The sequence below is a fragment of the Rhea pennata genome, chromosome 1, assembly GCF_028389875.1.
Source record: "Rhea pennata isolate bPtePen1 chromosome 1, bPtePen1.pri, whole genome shotgun sequence".
NCBI classification, from domain to species: domain Eukaryota; kingdom Metazoa; phylum Chordata; class Aves; order Rheiformes; family Rheidae; genus Rhea; species Rhea pennata.
In genome coordinates, this window is record NC_084663.1 from 185,523,613 (window position 1) to 185,539,219 (window position 15,607).

The 15,607-nt window shown below is 39.6% G+C and overlaps 1 protein-coding gene across 4 annotated transcripts; it reads right to left on the reverse strand.

Annotated features, from left to right (window-relative positions):
- Nucleotides 1-323: 323 nt before the first annotated feature.
- ESD (esterase D) lies at nt 324-14,767 on the reverse strand. Of its 4 annotated transcripts, none has more exons than XM_062576416.1 (9): nt 14,721-14,767; nt 13,493-13,568; nt 12,468-12,556; nt 10,656-10,754; nt 7,878-8,002; nt 6,912-7,031; nt 5,072-5,170; nt 1,613-1,780; nt 324-548 (listed from the first exon to the last, which is right to left on the reverse strand). In XM_062576416.1, the coding sequence occupies exons 2-9, from the start codon at nt 13,558-13,560 to the stop codon at nt 468-470; spliced, it is 849 nt and encodes a 282-aa protein (XP_062432400.1). In that variant the 5' UTR covers nt 13,561-13,568; nt 14,721-14,767; the 3' UTR covers nt 324-467. The 4 variants fall into 4 exon arrangements, with proteins under 4 accessions (XP_062432400.1, XP_062432417.1, XP_062432427.1 ...); XM_062576433.1 differs by having other exon boundaries at nt 13,493-13,571; nt 14,721-14,741; XM_062576443.1 differs by lacking the exon at nt 14,721-14,767 and adding an exon at nt 14,692-14,710.
- Nucleotides 14,768-15,607: the final 840 nt, after the last annotated feature.

Genomic DNA, 15,607 nt, shown 5'->3' on the forward strand with positions numbered 1-15,607 from the left:
TTACATCAGTGCCCTGCTTTACAAGGAGGAATTAATGTTCGTAATAAACCTACCTAGGGTGGAGAAACCCACCCAGGATGGAGAACCACTGTGTTCTTTCAGCATTTGAGAGAACCTTTGCAATTTTATCTTCTCCCACCTTCTAAACTTACTTCAGAAATAAGCAGACACAGGCTCAAGTACATACACATATCCATATTCTGAAACTAACTCAACTGCTAATTTTCATTTTCACCTGAAGCGCAGCATGTTCCTTCAACAGCAATGAGACAGTTTTCAAAGCATGTAAGACCATTCAAAATACTTGCTGTGAAGCACATACATCAAATTAAGCAGGACTTTTATTTTATTAGCAGTACAGTCAGAAGGGCTTCATTTTATAGACAATAATTCAGCATATAATTTTTGTTTAGTTCATCCATACTCCTTCACTCATATTGGACAGAAGACACTTCCAACCAAAGGGTTCAAGCATTAAGGTATTTTGCATGGTGTTTGATGTGATCATTAATAAATGTTGCAATGAAAAAATAGCTGTGATCATAACCCTAGAAAAGAATAAGACAAAAAAAATCAGCAAATACATATAGTTCATGATAAAACCATCATGCTAGGCTCTCTCTTCTAGGACAGTTAATGAGTCTTTCCATTTTGAGCTTTTTAAATAGATCAAAAATATTATATATAAAATTTGTAAAGCTTACTTAACCTAAAATACTAAGTATAGCTGAAGCTTAGGAGGCTGAACAAACAGAATGTACCTTACACCAGTATAGTCTGGGTATGCAGCTTAGAGATTGCTAACAGCAAGCATTATCTGTAGAAAAAACAGCCGCTCTCGCTAGCATTGTCCTACTGGGAAAATACAGCATATGGAGAATAGGGCTGAAGTCTTACTTAATGCTCCAGCACTTTATTAGAAAGATGAAGAAACCTCTGGAACAGCTCAGTTTTGTTAGCACTACCTCTATCCTTTGGTGCAAGACTCTGTAAAAGCCCTCAAAATAAATCAGAGAGGACAATCTCTCTCACTCCCTGGAGCCTGGGCTCCACACTGGGTCTGGCTTGAAGTTGTCAGCTGCTTACAAAGAAAGTGCTATTCTGGGCCACTGCACTATAAGAAAGAGCAATCTTTCCACCAGTCTTTAAATGAATCTAGTATTTCAAAGCAATTCCACACCATTCCTGAATTACACAAACACATGCAAACTAGATCAAAGTTTGACACTGAATGCAATACCCACCATACAGATAAAAATTCTAGTGAAAGTACATTCAATCACAATGCTCATACACTGACTGTGATACCTATTAAAAATAGTTAATGCTTCCTCTTCAGCCTACCACCAGCAAATTATGTAAGCACATCAGTTTGTTGTAACTAAAATCGTAACCCCACCTAGTGGTCAAATGCAGTTGAATGTGACGGTTGTTGCACTTCTCACCCACTTGTTGAAAGGGAAAAATAACTCTTGCCTTCCTCACTTGGCCAAGGCCAGACTCACAGGTAAGTAAGAGCACACACAATGAACAGACATCCTTCTGCTTCGAGCATTCACTCAAACATTATGAAAGATCAACCCAAATACCATGGACTGCAGAAGCAACTTGCCTGCTGCAGTCTAAAGACTACTGGGATTTTCCGCTCTGTGCAGGCAGCGATGAAGTTATCGGGCAGTAACTGGCCTGCTGATAGGAACTGGTCATCTTTGCCCTGATCAATCAAGATGTCCAGATGGGAGTCTGGATAGGACTTCACAAGCTGTGTAGCATCATATGCCTGAAGAAATAAAATTAAAAGAGGAACTGTATCAGATGCAAGAAAGTAGTTCTTAGCCTAATATTTACATACATTAGACTTGATCAAATTTATTGACTGCAAGAAAAGAAAGGTATATATAGGGGTGTGGGTGATACTATATACAAACCACATCAAGACACTAAATTACAGTTTGGGGGGGGGGTAATATCAAGCTTACACTGACATTTACCTATAGCATAGGTTGGAAGAAAGAAAATGAACAAATGAACAAATTCTAATTAATGAAAAGACTTGACTAAGATATGCTGGAATTTTCACACTAGCAGTGGTAACATCTTTTGAAGATACAAATGGGATTTTGCTCACCTTAAACATTACCTCTGAGGGAAATACTGTGTTAGGACTTCCTGACTACTCAGAAGGACCCTGACACAGGACAGGAGCTCCTGAAAGCTCAGGTGTAAGCAGTCATGACCAATTACTACTGATAACTGCAAAAAGATTTAACTAATATCCTGCCACTGCCGTAATCCAGGGTTTAGCAATGCCATCAATCTCACCTCCTCTCCACCAGTGGCAAGCTATAATCATGGCTTGGGTCTCTTCTGTCTTAAGTTGATTAGAAAGCTAGGAAGTTTTTTCTGTAGATCCTCCTGAACAAACTACCTGCCCTACAATCTCTAGTCTGCTAGTGGGATAATATAGATGAGCTAGGCTGGTGCTTTCCCACCACACACTCTAAATTAGGAACTAAGCCAAGAAGCAGATACAGACTCCTATATAATCTGTTTTCAAAGATTGTTTTTTAAAGCCAAAAACACTTTTGAATCAGGTTACAAGGGAGAAAACTTCAGACTGATATAGGAAATGGAAACTAAGAGTATTTATATAAATTATGCATGCTCCCCAAGGTCACTGTGATATCACAGGGGGATCTTAAAAGTCTGTGGAAAGTACTTTATTAACAGCTATAAACATCTGTATTATGCAAAACAAATAGGATTTGGGGTATAGATCAAAGCTAGGAACTTAGTAATTAAGAGGCAAAAAAAAATAAGGAGAAAAATTTTACCAAGCTGGACAAGAAAAATCTAGCCTCATTATTTGAAAAGACACCATCAATAACAATGCAAAAAAAAAAAAAAAAAAGTGCATAAATATCTGTTTCACATTTGGAAAACAGCCAGCTGATGGATTCATATATCACAAAGATGAAACATTCTTTGTTCCTGAAGAAACAATGGTGGCAATGTTAAATTGCAGCTAAGTCTTGCAGTAAAGCAAACAAAACAACAGAAAAAAAGGCCAAATGTGGGTAATACGCATCCAAGAGTTAAAACAGAGCCGACTGAGAGAGTCTTTGTATTTCTGTATCTTCAAAATCTCTTTAACAACTGGAGAAATTCCAGACAACTGGAAAGTTATACCCATGTTAAAAAAGGGCAAATGATATGATCTAGGTCATTACCATCTTGGCAGTTTGACATCAATTCTGGACAACATGGCAGTACAGAGTACAGAGCAAAATGAATAAAGAATCAGAGAGCAAGAAATATCATCAAGTAGCAATTCATGTGCTTGTACACAAACTAGATGCAACTAATTTGGCTCCTAAAGGCCAAAGCACTGATGTAAAACACCTATGCTTAAGCAAGGCATTTAACTCGCAAAGTACCATAATAATTTGATAGAGAAAACTTGGCACAACAGAGAAACCAAAATGGCACATGCTGCGTGAATCAAAGACTACTAAGTGGCACGTCCCATCATGTAACTATAAATGGGGAATATGTTCCCAGCTGGGTCCTGCGCTTGGTACGTGCTCAAAAAAATAAATTCTTAGGGAAAAAAAAAAAAAAAAAGGATAGGGCAGATGAGGGCTGCTTAAGGCAATGGAGAGGACATATCATCAACAGACAGGAAAATGCACTGTCCTACATGAGGGAACTGGAGCCAGGCTTTCTAGATGCAGGACATCTCCAGATGCAGAAATGACATTGCAATGAGCATGGAAGCTTGTACTCAGCTGAGTACTGTGGCCATGGTATAATATGACCCTTGCAATTTTAAGCAGCAATAAGGAGATCAGTGGCTGGATGCCTATGCCAAAGGTAGCTTTAAGTCTATTCCTGGCACTGGTCATTGATACTGAACAGGTCTTGCAGAAAAGCTTCAAAATGAATTAAGGGTCCAAAAATGTGAAGGTTGTTTACCAAAATAAATTCATTTTGTTAAATTCAACTAGGTTTAACTGGTGATTTATGACATTCTTCAAGTAACTGCATGGGAAACAGTAGTTTCATAATACAAGGCTCTTCAAAAATCTGCTAAAAAGCACGCAGTAAATCCAGTGGCTGGAAAATATCAAGTTCCAAAAATTATGCTTCTGTTTTTTTAAAAATATAGAAACTACCTGAACAACAATAGTGAAAGCAGTTAGTGCCTTCTATCCCTAAAATATTTAAAATAGACCTGAATGTCTTCCTAAGAGAGGCTTTAATCCAGTTTATGAGAGATTTAATTGCAGTGTATATTTACATATAGGGAAATCAGAGTACGTGCTCACCACAACTCTTCCTAACTTTTCAAGTCAAGAATACAGTGCAATGTTTATGCCGAGATTAAAAATATTGAAGGACTGTTCAAATATAACAGCAATACGTGCACTGGCCTTTTTGTAACTTAACAATTTATGTAAGATTATTTCAGTACCAGGGACTTAGGCTAAAACCTAACTCAGTTTGGTTTAATCCTGTTCTACTGGATATTAATTTCCAAGTATTCAATAAGCTCCTGTTTCAGCTGCATCTGACAGGCTGCTCCCACAGATGCCATGAGGCCCATCAGTCTCCGACCAGTTTGAATCAGTCTCTCCTCTCAGGCTAATAAAAGAAAGCAGTTTTGTACACTGAGACTGCGAAGTAGAGAGATTTTTGAGGAACATAGCCTAACTCTCTTCTAAACTGCTCACTGTTTTCATGCATTAAGGAAGTCTCAGACTGCTCATAATTTTTAAGATTTTCATAAAACAGGGAGGAGTTTACTGTAGATTGATGAAAACCTTCTACCTCACTCCGTTTGTTACAAGCACCACCAGGCACAAGCACATCATTCCCACGTGTACAATGCTTATCAATACTTAGGAGTTTAGTTATACTATAATGTTAGCACAGGGGTACTCCAGGGTTTTGTTCCAGAGTCCTCGGGTAACTATTCAGAGATCATTTCCAGACTCCTCGTGTAATTATTTAGAGATCATTCATTGAGAAGTTTAGAAGTTTTTAAAGGATTGCGAGTTCCAAAACATACCTCCCACTTGCTTGTATCTGATCCCAGATATCCACCAAGGGCTTTCTTCCCCCACTGACATTGAATAGGGTTGCAGATAGGAGCAAATGCCGATACAGACTGTTTGGAAAGAAAGCGTAACAAAAATATATATATATATATTTTTTTTTTTTTTTGGTAACTAACAAGCAAACTAAAAGCCTCTTCTGTTCTGAAGTTATCAATGCTGGAACCAAGGATTCCTCCACCAGATGTCCCACCTAGGTGTCCTAACCATTACACTACTTCTCTCTTATTTGTTCCCTCTAGCTCCGTGGTTTTTGCTTGCCTTTAGCACAGCAGCCAAGCTTGAAAAGGCGAGATGCTCCATTTCTTCCCTTGCTGGGAAGATGCTGGCTTGAATTCACTCAAGTAGAGGAGAAGCACAGGTCTGTGACTGTCAGGTCAGCATAGTCAGAGCACGGAACTAATTCAACCCCAAGCACACTGTGGCAAGCCACAACACTGACCAGCCAGTTTGTGCATGCAACAGTATGTTATGAATTCAGGTACCTCCAGAATTAGAGGTCAAGAAAAGTGCAGTTCAGATCACAGCACTGGGCACCGATGTCAGAAATCTAAGCCCTATTTTAGGTATCCACATTCTTCTTTCGGATTTGGTCCTCAGACCCTCAATATTTTCATTCTTAGGTCTTTTAGGAAACAGCAATAAACAACCTGAGCCACTGACCATTCACTTGGATTTTGGTACTTCCAATTTAAGTTTTGCTTCTTTCAGATAACACAGTTAACACTTAAAGGTCAACAGTGAAAATGAAAATCTCTGAAGGGCTGGCTTCAAATAATAAAAAGGAGATACAAAAGTAAAGCTTTATCTTACATTCAACTCTTACAAAGCCAAGCCAATGACACAAAGCAAATGTTATGCTATTTTCAAAAATGCAGTTGCTATAGGAGCCAAACCCTTTAAGAAATGACACCATAGAGAACAGTACTTTGTTAAATAAACCAGCAAGACTCAGGAAGTATGCCACTGACCACAGAGTGCAGGGACAAGACAGCCTGTGAAAGGACAGATCTGCAAAAGCAGACTCCTTCATCTCCCAGTAAACATCAACATCTGATTTCCGCCCCCTCCTGACACAAGTACATCTCCAAAGAGAAAAACAAAGTTTCCTTCGATTTGCAAAAGTATATGGAGAATCAGTTCCGTCACGTTTGATTTAGGTTCAAGTATATGAATGCAGCTTCAGATGCCTCGAACACGCCCCTCCCCCCAAAAAAAAGACTTTACGAAAGTTGCCTTCCAAGTTCCAGAAAAGATTAACCAAAAATAAAAAAAGCAAGCTGTCCTCACAATTACATTTGCTAGTAACTGAAGTTAATATATTCTGCAGTAAATTCTAAGCAAACACACATGTAATAGCAGTGAATATGTTTGCTAGTTGTAAAAGCTCCAAAACAAAAAGACAAGATTTGAAAATGTATAGCAAGTCACATAACCAAATTTCCAGACAATGCTGACAGCATGAATTAACACTAGAGCTGAAGGGAATCTGTTTATCTTTAACTGTAACAGTTGGTTTGGAAGAGCTGGAGATCATCCAGAAAAAAGTTTAACTGTTCTCAACTTTTAAAACTTGCAAGTTTTTTTTAATTTCAGTGATGTCATATAATCACACCACTTTCCAGAGGAGGATTTCTGGCAATGTTCTACAATATAACACTAGATACCAACTACTGCAATTATTTCTCTATTTAAGGCTATAACAAAACTTAGTACTACATTTGACTTCTCCACTTCTATAGGAATCTGTATAAACATTAGTATATACCACATATAAGTTTTAGTACATCTTACTTTGTACTTTCCAGGATTCTTCAAAGCAAGAATCAGAGCTCCATGGCCTCCCATGGAATGTCCAAATATAGACATCCGTTCAGGGTCAGTTGGAAAATTAGCATTTATTAGTTTAGGCAACTGAAAAGGAACAACAGTGGAATAAAAAAGTTAAAGCAATTTCAGTGTGTTTATACACATAATTACACACATGACTTTTTTTTTTTTTTTTTTTTTTTTTAATTCCAGGAAAACCACTGAGACCAAAGGCACATCTTTGCTTCTACTGTGACATTTGTGATCCTGGTCTGAGAGCAATCTGAACAGGAATGTAAAAACAACACTAAACATTTCCCCTGACAATACATAATTTTAAGTATTTTTATAGAGATACATCATAACCCTGTAAAACAGGATGCTGGCATTTCCTTATAATATAGCCTCATTTTAACAAATTCCTAAATATGTATGTGATCCCATTAAGTGAGCTGAATGCCAAGTTGTTTTTTTGAAAGCATTTGCTCTGTATTTTCCCATCAACATTAGTTTTAATCTAAACCACACAAATACCAAGCACACTAGCTTAATCACTCACCTTTCTAATATATTTCTCAAGGATTTCCTTTTACAACCAGTTAAGAAAAAAAAAAATAAAATACCCCCCCCCTGCTCCCCCTCCCCATGACAGCTAGTGGAAACAGTCTAAATGAGTACTATCACAGTGAAATATTGTAGACTGTTTCAGAAGCAGCAGAACAGAGATTTTATGAGAGTAGAGATTGCAAAACTAACAAGATTAGAAGTGTTTATCAACCCTGTGGCATCTCAGGCAGAAAAGCTACCTTTTCTTCAGACAAACAACCAAAAGCATGCCAAATAGCTATAGGATATCAAGAGCATCTTAATCAAGCTTTGATAACTCAGGTGGTGAACTGCCCCCATCTTTAGCACACCCCAAAATACTATAGAACCCAGCAGCAAAGTTACCTCATCCTTTATGTAGGAGTACATCCTATAGTTTGTTTTCCAAGGATCTTCAGTGGCATCCACATAGAAACCAGCACCAGTGCCAAAATCCCAACTCTCATCCTCTCCTTCAATATTGCAACCACCTACCAAGAAAAGTGACTCTATAATTACTGTCTTATCTTTATCAGACATGCAGATTTGGAAAATCTGTCACACAAATCAGAGACTTAGGACAAGTTTCTCAATCACTCTGTCTCTACCTTTCCAATCTATAGGACAACTCAGATTTTCATGGGTTAATACAGTGTTTTCAAACCAATGTTCTGATTTGTTTCAGTACCCCTTCACATAAATACAAATAAAGTGCAGCACACTGCACTCCTGAATTAATTCCATAAATTTTTGTCCAATTTACCTAAGGACTTACTCCAGTTTTCATTTACTGGTCAATGTTTGGTGCTGCTGGGCTATTTCAACCAAACCCTATTAGACCTCACTCTGTCAAGTACCAGGCACTACATGAAAAACAGAACACGGGAAATTTTCTTCCCCTACAAGAACGATGTATCACCAACTGTTTGCCCAGATCAATTTCATGTGCTTCAGATAACAAATGCTACTGCTCCCCTTATAAGCTCCCACAATATAACATTCACTGTCCATATTGTTTTGTAAGTAACTCTACCTTTTATGCAGTTCATTTCATTGCTCCTACCTAGAACTCCTAATAAAACTCAGGCAATTTCTTCTTGGAGTTACTGCAGGGTTATAACTTCCTTCCCAAGGCTACACTTTCAAACTAAACTTGATGTCTCCTTGAAAGTTCATCCATCCAATCCAGTCTTCTCAAATTCTCCCCTTAATTAGCCTGAGATTTACTACTTGGTTTTTAGCTTATTTTTCAGAACAGCATGTAGTATTTTAAAGTGTATATGACAGAAAATAATGGCCTCTCTTTCTCCAAAATGTTCCTAGTTTTTGCTAGTCAAAATTACATGGGCATTCACAACTGTTAGATTACACTGCAGACCCATATGTAATTTGAGACAATCTCTGACAATTTGTGCAAAGATACCTGCCACCCTGTCACACTGTGGAACCAGATTTTACAAGGATCAAAGTCGAGTTCGCTCCAGTGACATGCCCTTGAACACTAAGTGATTTTTTAACTTGACAGTCCAGCAGTCACAGAGACAGTGGGCGCTTACACAACATGCTGGATATAAAAAGCCTGTTACCTTCGGTCCCTTGGAGATGGACGAAAACTAAGCAAGTCCTGCTAGACAATGATGGTAATGCTGATTTTGCTGAAAGAAACTTAAGGAAAACCCTGAAAAAAGGAACTGGAAAAGAAACCAGCAAAGGACTGTTCAGCACATTTGCCTGGTGAAGTAAACTCCAGTACGAAAGATAAGCACACTATCAGAGCCTGACAGATGCTCTGTAACTCCAAGTGTTTCACATTTTCCTATAGTTCTCTTCCTTGTCTATACACAGCCCCTCGCTTCTGGAAGACAAATTTTATGTAGTCATAACTGCAATTTAAAAAGCACATATATCCCCTTAGCATTTTCTCTAAATATGCCCAGACCTCTTCACTTCTCATTGTATTTGAGCTGTTCTTCATTTCATTCTCCAGATACCTCAAAAAGATGCAAGAAGATCTGAGGTCTCTGACCTAAAATCTGAAAGTATAATATGAAACATATGTTCATCTAAACAGCTGAGTAAATCCTGATGCCTTATTAGACTAGACAGCAAGAGAGAAGCTGCAAAGATTTTAAAAGGAAATGGAAAATGCTACAACACTTAGATACTCACAGAGACAACGTACACAGAGAACACAAAAACAAGTCCCAATATCCAAGGGTAATTCTAATCCTGACATAACACAATCTGGGTAGCACAAAGTTTTCTTATATATCTCTAGTCTGCAACAGATAGTAAAAATTAAGTGTATTTTCATTAATACACAAGTTTTGCTCTTCTGCCCCTCTTTTTCATCGCAGACATGCATTTCTGTTCTTTGGTCTAACACAACTCAAAACCTAGGTACAAAAAATCTTTTCTGGAAAGAACGTCCATCCATTCTCCTATTAACTGTGTTCATAACTGATGCATTAAAGTTTGTAAAATATCAGAAGAATGCTATCTTTGTGTACAGGACTCATGACACTTTAGCAGAATCCAGCAAATACTCAATATAATACACCACTTTCAGGTTTCCCAAACCACATACAAGCTCAGCTTTATAGAAGTAACATCACATCATTTATTAAAAGCTCTTTATCAGCAGTCTATTGAAACCTCCGGGGAAGTGGTTTTGGTTTGCTTTAAACTTTTCTAAGCATTGAAATCCTCTGAAGACACACACTTAACAGGCTTCAGAAGACACAATACGATAAACAGTAAACATCATAGCTTTGTGTGACAACATAGTTCTGTGGATTTTTTAAAGTGTCAGGAAGCCACAAAGTGCAAGCACGTGTCTCTGATAATACAGCTACTTGTCTTCCTTCTCTCCTCATTCCCCATTCCTTCTGTGTGCTGAACTCAGTTGCCCCTTTGGTTTTAGGGCCATCACAATAAAAGAGCTTTGAATGTGAAATCTCCAGCAACAGGTTATTAAGAATACAGACGACATAATCTAGCAAATAATGTAAGATATAAAGGTGAAGTAAGATTCTGACAGTTGGGCAATACACTTTGTAGTAAACTGCAGCAACTTACTCTGTGAGGATAAAGACAGTGAACTTCAGTATAAAAACTTTTATCACATCTCGTGTAAAAACTTACGTGGGCTTGTGTCTGGCGCAACTACAATAAGGCCATGTTCAGCTGCAGCTTGATGAAAACCAGCTTTCGTTATAAAATTCTGTTCTGAGCAAGTTAATCCTAGGCAAAAGAAATGTAACTGGTTACATACTGCTCACAGCATTCCAGTTTACAAAACCTAGTTTTTCTACCAGAAAAGCTTTTGAAAAGTATGAGGGATTTCTATTCCCATAAGCATGAAAAAGTCCTTATATTCAGTTCAACAATATATAATAATTCAAAAAAAAAAAAAAACAGATACAGTTGCACTTTCACATTTAGTCACACTGACACATGATCAAAAGCTGGTCAATCTGCATTTGTACCCAGACAGCCACTCAAATACCTACTCACGTCACACACACACACACAGTTTCCTCGATTACTACATATTTAAGATAGGCAGCACTGGACAGTCAATATGGAATAAATAATATTGCAGACAAGTATTTCAATTATTCTTCATTGTGCCACTTGAGACTATTATTTGAGATTATTGATTATCATTTTCTCTGAAGCCTCACTTGACTGATGTACTCACCGAGACAGCATGCTTTAGTTTTGAAAAATGAAAGTGCTACATGACCAGAGCTCTTCAAACAATTTTGATAATTCCTACTTCAACAGTAAATATTTTTCCCTAGTCTGTTTTCATTCTACGGATCAGACCTACCAACTATGCTGTAAAAGGAATGTATAAGAAATCCAGTCTCCATACTACCAGTTAATTCTCCAACTTTTTAAACTCAAGCTTCAATAAAAATAGCTACTTCTACAATTATAGTAGGGAAATTGCTCTGCTTTGTATTTTTAATATAGAAAAAATGGATGTAATTAACTATTTCTGATAGCTATCATCAGCATAAACCCAGCGATTTTGACAGTAATACTTTACATTAGCTCTACATTTTTGGAGTTCAACCCAGCTCTCCAGGACATAACAAGCAAAGGACAGAGGAACAAAACTAAGGTAACTGGGAGTTGCATCTGTACGTGCAGTCTCATCCCTGCTTGCCTTACACCCAGCAAGACAAAAGGTGGCTAGGACACCACAGGAGCTGGACAGAAAGAAGAGAAATGTTGCTGCAGACTAGAAAACTTTACTCTTGTTTCATTGCCCTCTTCTGCCCCTGGCCCTTGCTGATTCCACACTCTTACCTCACTCTAGATGTGCTGGGTCTAAGCCAGCTAACAGCACCTCCCTTTGCAAGTTCATCAGTGCTCCCTGCAAAACTCAGGACGTGGTAGGGTTCAAAAGACGAATCTGCTGATTCTCCTGGGATAGATTTTGCCCCTACTCTATTAGCTGAAGCTGCCTGTCACAGAGAAAGAGAAGCAGGAGGTGTCCCAAGGGAAGGCCTGTTAGGAACACTCTTAAATAAATACATATGGCACACACACACACAGAGTTACATTTATGTGTTTATAGATACAGCTTAATCTTAAAATAAACCTTCAAGTCATTCATATACTATATCCTAAAATTATTCAACTACAGTCCCTTCCCACATGACTTCTATGTCCAGCAGAATCTAGGCTAAAGAAATTTACATGTCTTCCTGATTTTTCTGCATAAAAATACATAAATCTGAAAGGTCTGACCCTTGAGGCCAGGGGAATCCAACTTCACCACAATATATACAAGATATGTGTGCGTGTGTGTGTCCCAGAAGATGATCTTTAATAGAATGAAAGAGCTGCCACTGAAGTACCTCTGTCTCAAGTTTTAGTAATTGTAGCACAGTATCTTAAATATGCTTTCTTTTTTCAATTCTTAAAATTCACATTACTTACCTGAGAGCCAATACAGCACAGGACACTTCCCAGTTTCTGCTTTTGGAGGCAAGTAGATTCCAAATTTCATTTTGCATTTTAACTCTGTACTGTAGTGATAAAATATTCCCAGTTACCACGACTATTCAACTAACATGGTTGTTAACATTAAAAAAGTAAAGTTGAATGAATACATTTTCAGAATATAACCAGCTCAAGGAGAGAGATATGGTCAGTGAATTATAAGGACTAAGAAGTTAAATAAAACGAAAAAAAAAAATTAAATTTAGCTTTAGCCTCTTGACAATAGCTAAGCTTCCTATATTTTTTTAATATACTAAAACCAGACACTTACAAATAAGCCACATTTTTGCAGTGTTGCTGACAGGAAACATCTTGAAAATTTAATTTTGAACTCTAGTGATATTTAACTTGAACCCTGTATACTAAATTGGAAAGTAATTTTTACTGAAGAACACATCTACATGACTTATACAATGTACGCTGCACAGCATAAGCATACCCCACCAAGAATGTTTCCAGTCTGCTAAATCTACAGACTAACCAATTGCCTAATTTATGCTAAAACCTAAAACGACCAATAAAGCTTATCTAAGCATAAATACTAATTCTTTCTTTTGGATCAGAAATTTAAAAACAAATGCTTCTCTTTTCATCTTCATTAAACAAGATTATATTTATTGTCTTTGCTCAGAGTATTTTTTAAGAGTGAATAAAAATGAAGTATCTACTAGAGTGGATAGATCTTTGTACACACAGCAGTTCTCTACGCTCCAAACAGAGCAACCTACTTTTAAGATGAAGCTCCATTGCTTTAAAGATACTACCCTCCAGTAACAAGCCTGCAGCAGTAAGTACATTAAACATGTTAAACATTAACACAAAAACACAACAACATAGTAGCAGACAACATTCCTTACTTAAACGGACACTAGTGAGACCGAACACTGTGTTTCTACAGCAGTGACAGCAATACTATGGATTCACTACCCTATGCTAAACACTTAAATCGTTTTCACATTTACCTGTCATGTTCAAACACCTTCTGGAAACCCTCAAAGCATTTGTTGCTGGAAACCTGTTTCAGTGCCATGGCCTTAACTGCTTTTTTTTTTTATTATTAAAAAAAAAAAAAAAAAAAAAAAAAAAAGCAAGTTAAATTTGAAAATACAAGTTCCAGGGCTTACTTTGTACAAAGTAATGACTACAGAAAAGTTAAATATAACTTAAAGCATCACTGTTTAATATCACACCTTCTCAGAATGAAGCATCTTCTGCAAACATTTTCCAATTTTTTGTTAACTATTTCCCTTTATTAGTGTCAGCTTGATTACCGTCTTGCTGTAAAACTCCACAGTGGCTAACGCAGTGGCGTCAGAGGCAGGCAGAATAAAACTTAAATCAGAGTGTGGGCATACCCACGACAGGGGTGGGGAGCAGGGGGCGAGGCAGGAGACGAACCCCTGGGAGCAGACCTGACCGGGCCTGCTTCCTCGCACCGCCCGCGTCTCCAGCCCTCGCCGCCTCCACAGTGATCTTACCGCTCTCCTCGTCTCCCAGCACTGCCGCTGGAAAAGGAACGCCTCGCGCCGCGGGCAGCACATGAGCGGCGGCCAGCCTGCTGCCGCCACGACGGGCACGCAGGGCACAAACCCGCCCTGCCTTCCCTTGGCGCTCGCCAGGATCCAGCCACTGATTATCGCAATATTGAAGACTGTAATCATCTTTAGCATTTTCTTTTTTTTTTCCCCTACTTTGGAGCTACTTTGCTCCAAAAGCGTGGGGGAGAGTAGAAACACAGGCCCCCACCAGAAGAACGTGACTTATTCCCAAAGGAAAACACAAACAAGGACAGAGTTTTAGGGGAGTTTTAAAATAGCTGGCGACATGCTTCAGCTTGCTACAGAGAAACCAGCGAGGGATCACACAAACCACCAGCGTTCCCGTTTTCAGGGGCAGGAGGCAGCTGCCCGGTTATTTTCTTCCACCGCCCCCTCGGTGGCGCCCCCGGCCGCTCCGCACCGTCCAGCCCGAGGAGCCAAGAACCTCCCCCGGGGCGGCGGCCGCCAAGGGCCCGAGGGGAGCGCAGGGGCGGCCGCCGCGCCGCAACGCGCCCCGCCGCGACGCCGCCGCTTCTGGCCCGACTTCACCCGCAGGCGGCTCCTACCCGCTGCCCGCGCTCCCCTTCTGCCCAGTTCAGCCTCCCTCCCGCCGATGCACTCACAGCGATCCCCCCGCCACCCGCTCCCTTACCTCAGCGCGGCGGAGCGAACCGCGCAGGCGCGGGGCGGTCCCGAGGCCGGGCACCGCCTGCGCGCTGCGCGCTGCCCCGCCCCGCGCCAGCCGCTGCCGCCATTTCCCCGCCCCTCACGGCGCCGCCGACATTTTCCCTCTTCTTCTCCGACACGGCCGCTCCCCGCCCCATGAGCTTTCCAGAAGGAAGGGAGCGGCGTGAGGGAGGAGGAGGAAGGCTGTTGTCGCTATTAAGGCACCCCCCGTTCAATCGGACGGCTCATCTCCGCCGCAAGTTGCCTGTGTGGTGTGTAGGCAGAACCTAAACTTCAGTAGTCTCAGGGGCTTTTGCTTTTTGCCTCAAGGAAACCCAGCCAGCTTAAGCCAAATCGGTGATCTGAGATAACCGGGCAAAAGCACAGCTTCCCTGCTAGGAGACACGAGTGTTGGGTAGGATGTGTGAAGAGCTGCAAGTGCTGCCCTCCTCTTTTTTGGGCTCGTTTCCACTTCTGTTTTACTAATCTTTGGAGGAGAATGTGCACAGTTTTTGAGTATTTGTGTTGCAGAGGCTATCTGTCTCCAGATCTGAAGAGGGAAGAAAATCTAGAACCATGAAATAAAAGAGTAATAATCCAGAGAATCTGATTTTGCTGATATGTTCAAAACGATGAGTGTTGACCATAGAATTGTTTTCCCTAAACCACCAAGACCCCAAGGGAAAAAAGCCGTTAATGCAGCCTAAACTTTGACCACAGCATCATCAATTTATAGATGTTTTTGTTCTTCTCAGTATTTCAGCATGATTCATAGAAGCTGCCTTCTAAAAGACTTTAAAAGATTTTAAAATAAAAGCAATGCCTAATTTAGGCTCATTTGCAAATTAAAAGGAACGACAGATACTTGGTAGT

Excerpts from the sequence above, each read along its gene's own strand:
- ESD (XM_062576416.1), bottom strand. The coding sequence starts at position 13,560 with ATGGCACTGAAACAGGTTTCCAGCAACAAATGCTTTGAGGGTTTCCAG. Across the intron at positions 8,003-10,655 it reads TGCGCCAGACACAAGCCCAC|GTGGTTGCAATATTGAAGGA; the intron begins GTAAGTTTTTAC and ends TTTTCTTGGTAG. Across the intron at positions 1,781-5,071 it reads CAGATACAAGCAAGTGGGAG|GCATATGATGCTACACAGCT; the intron begins GTATGTTTTGGA and ends TTATTTCTTCAG.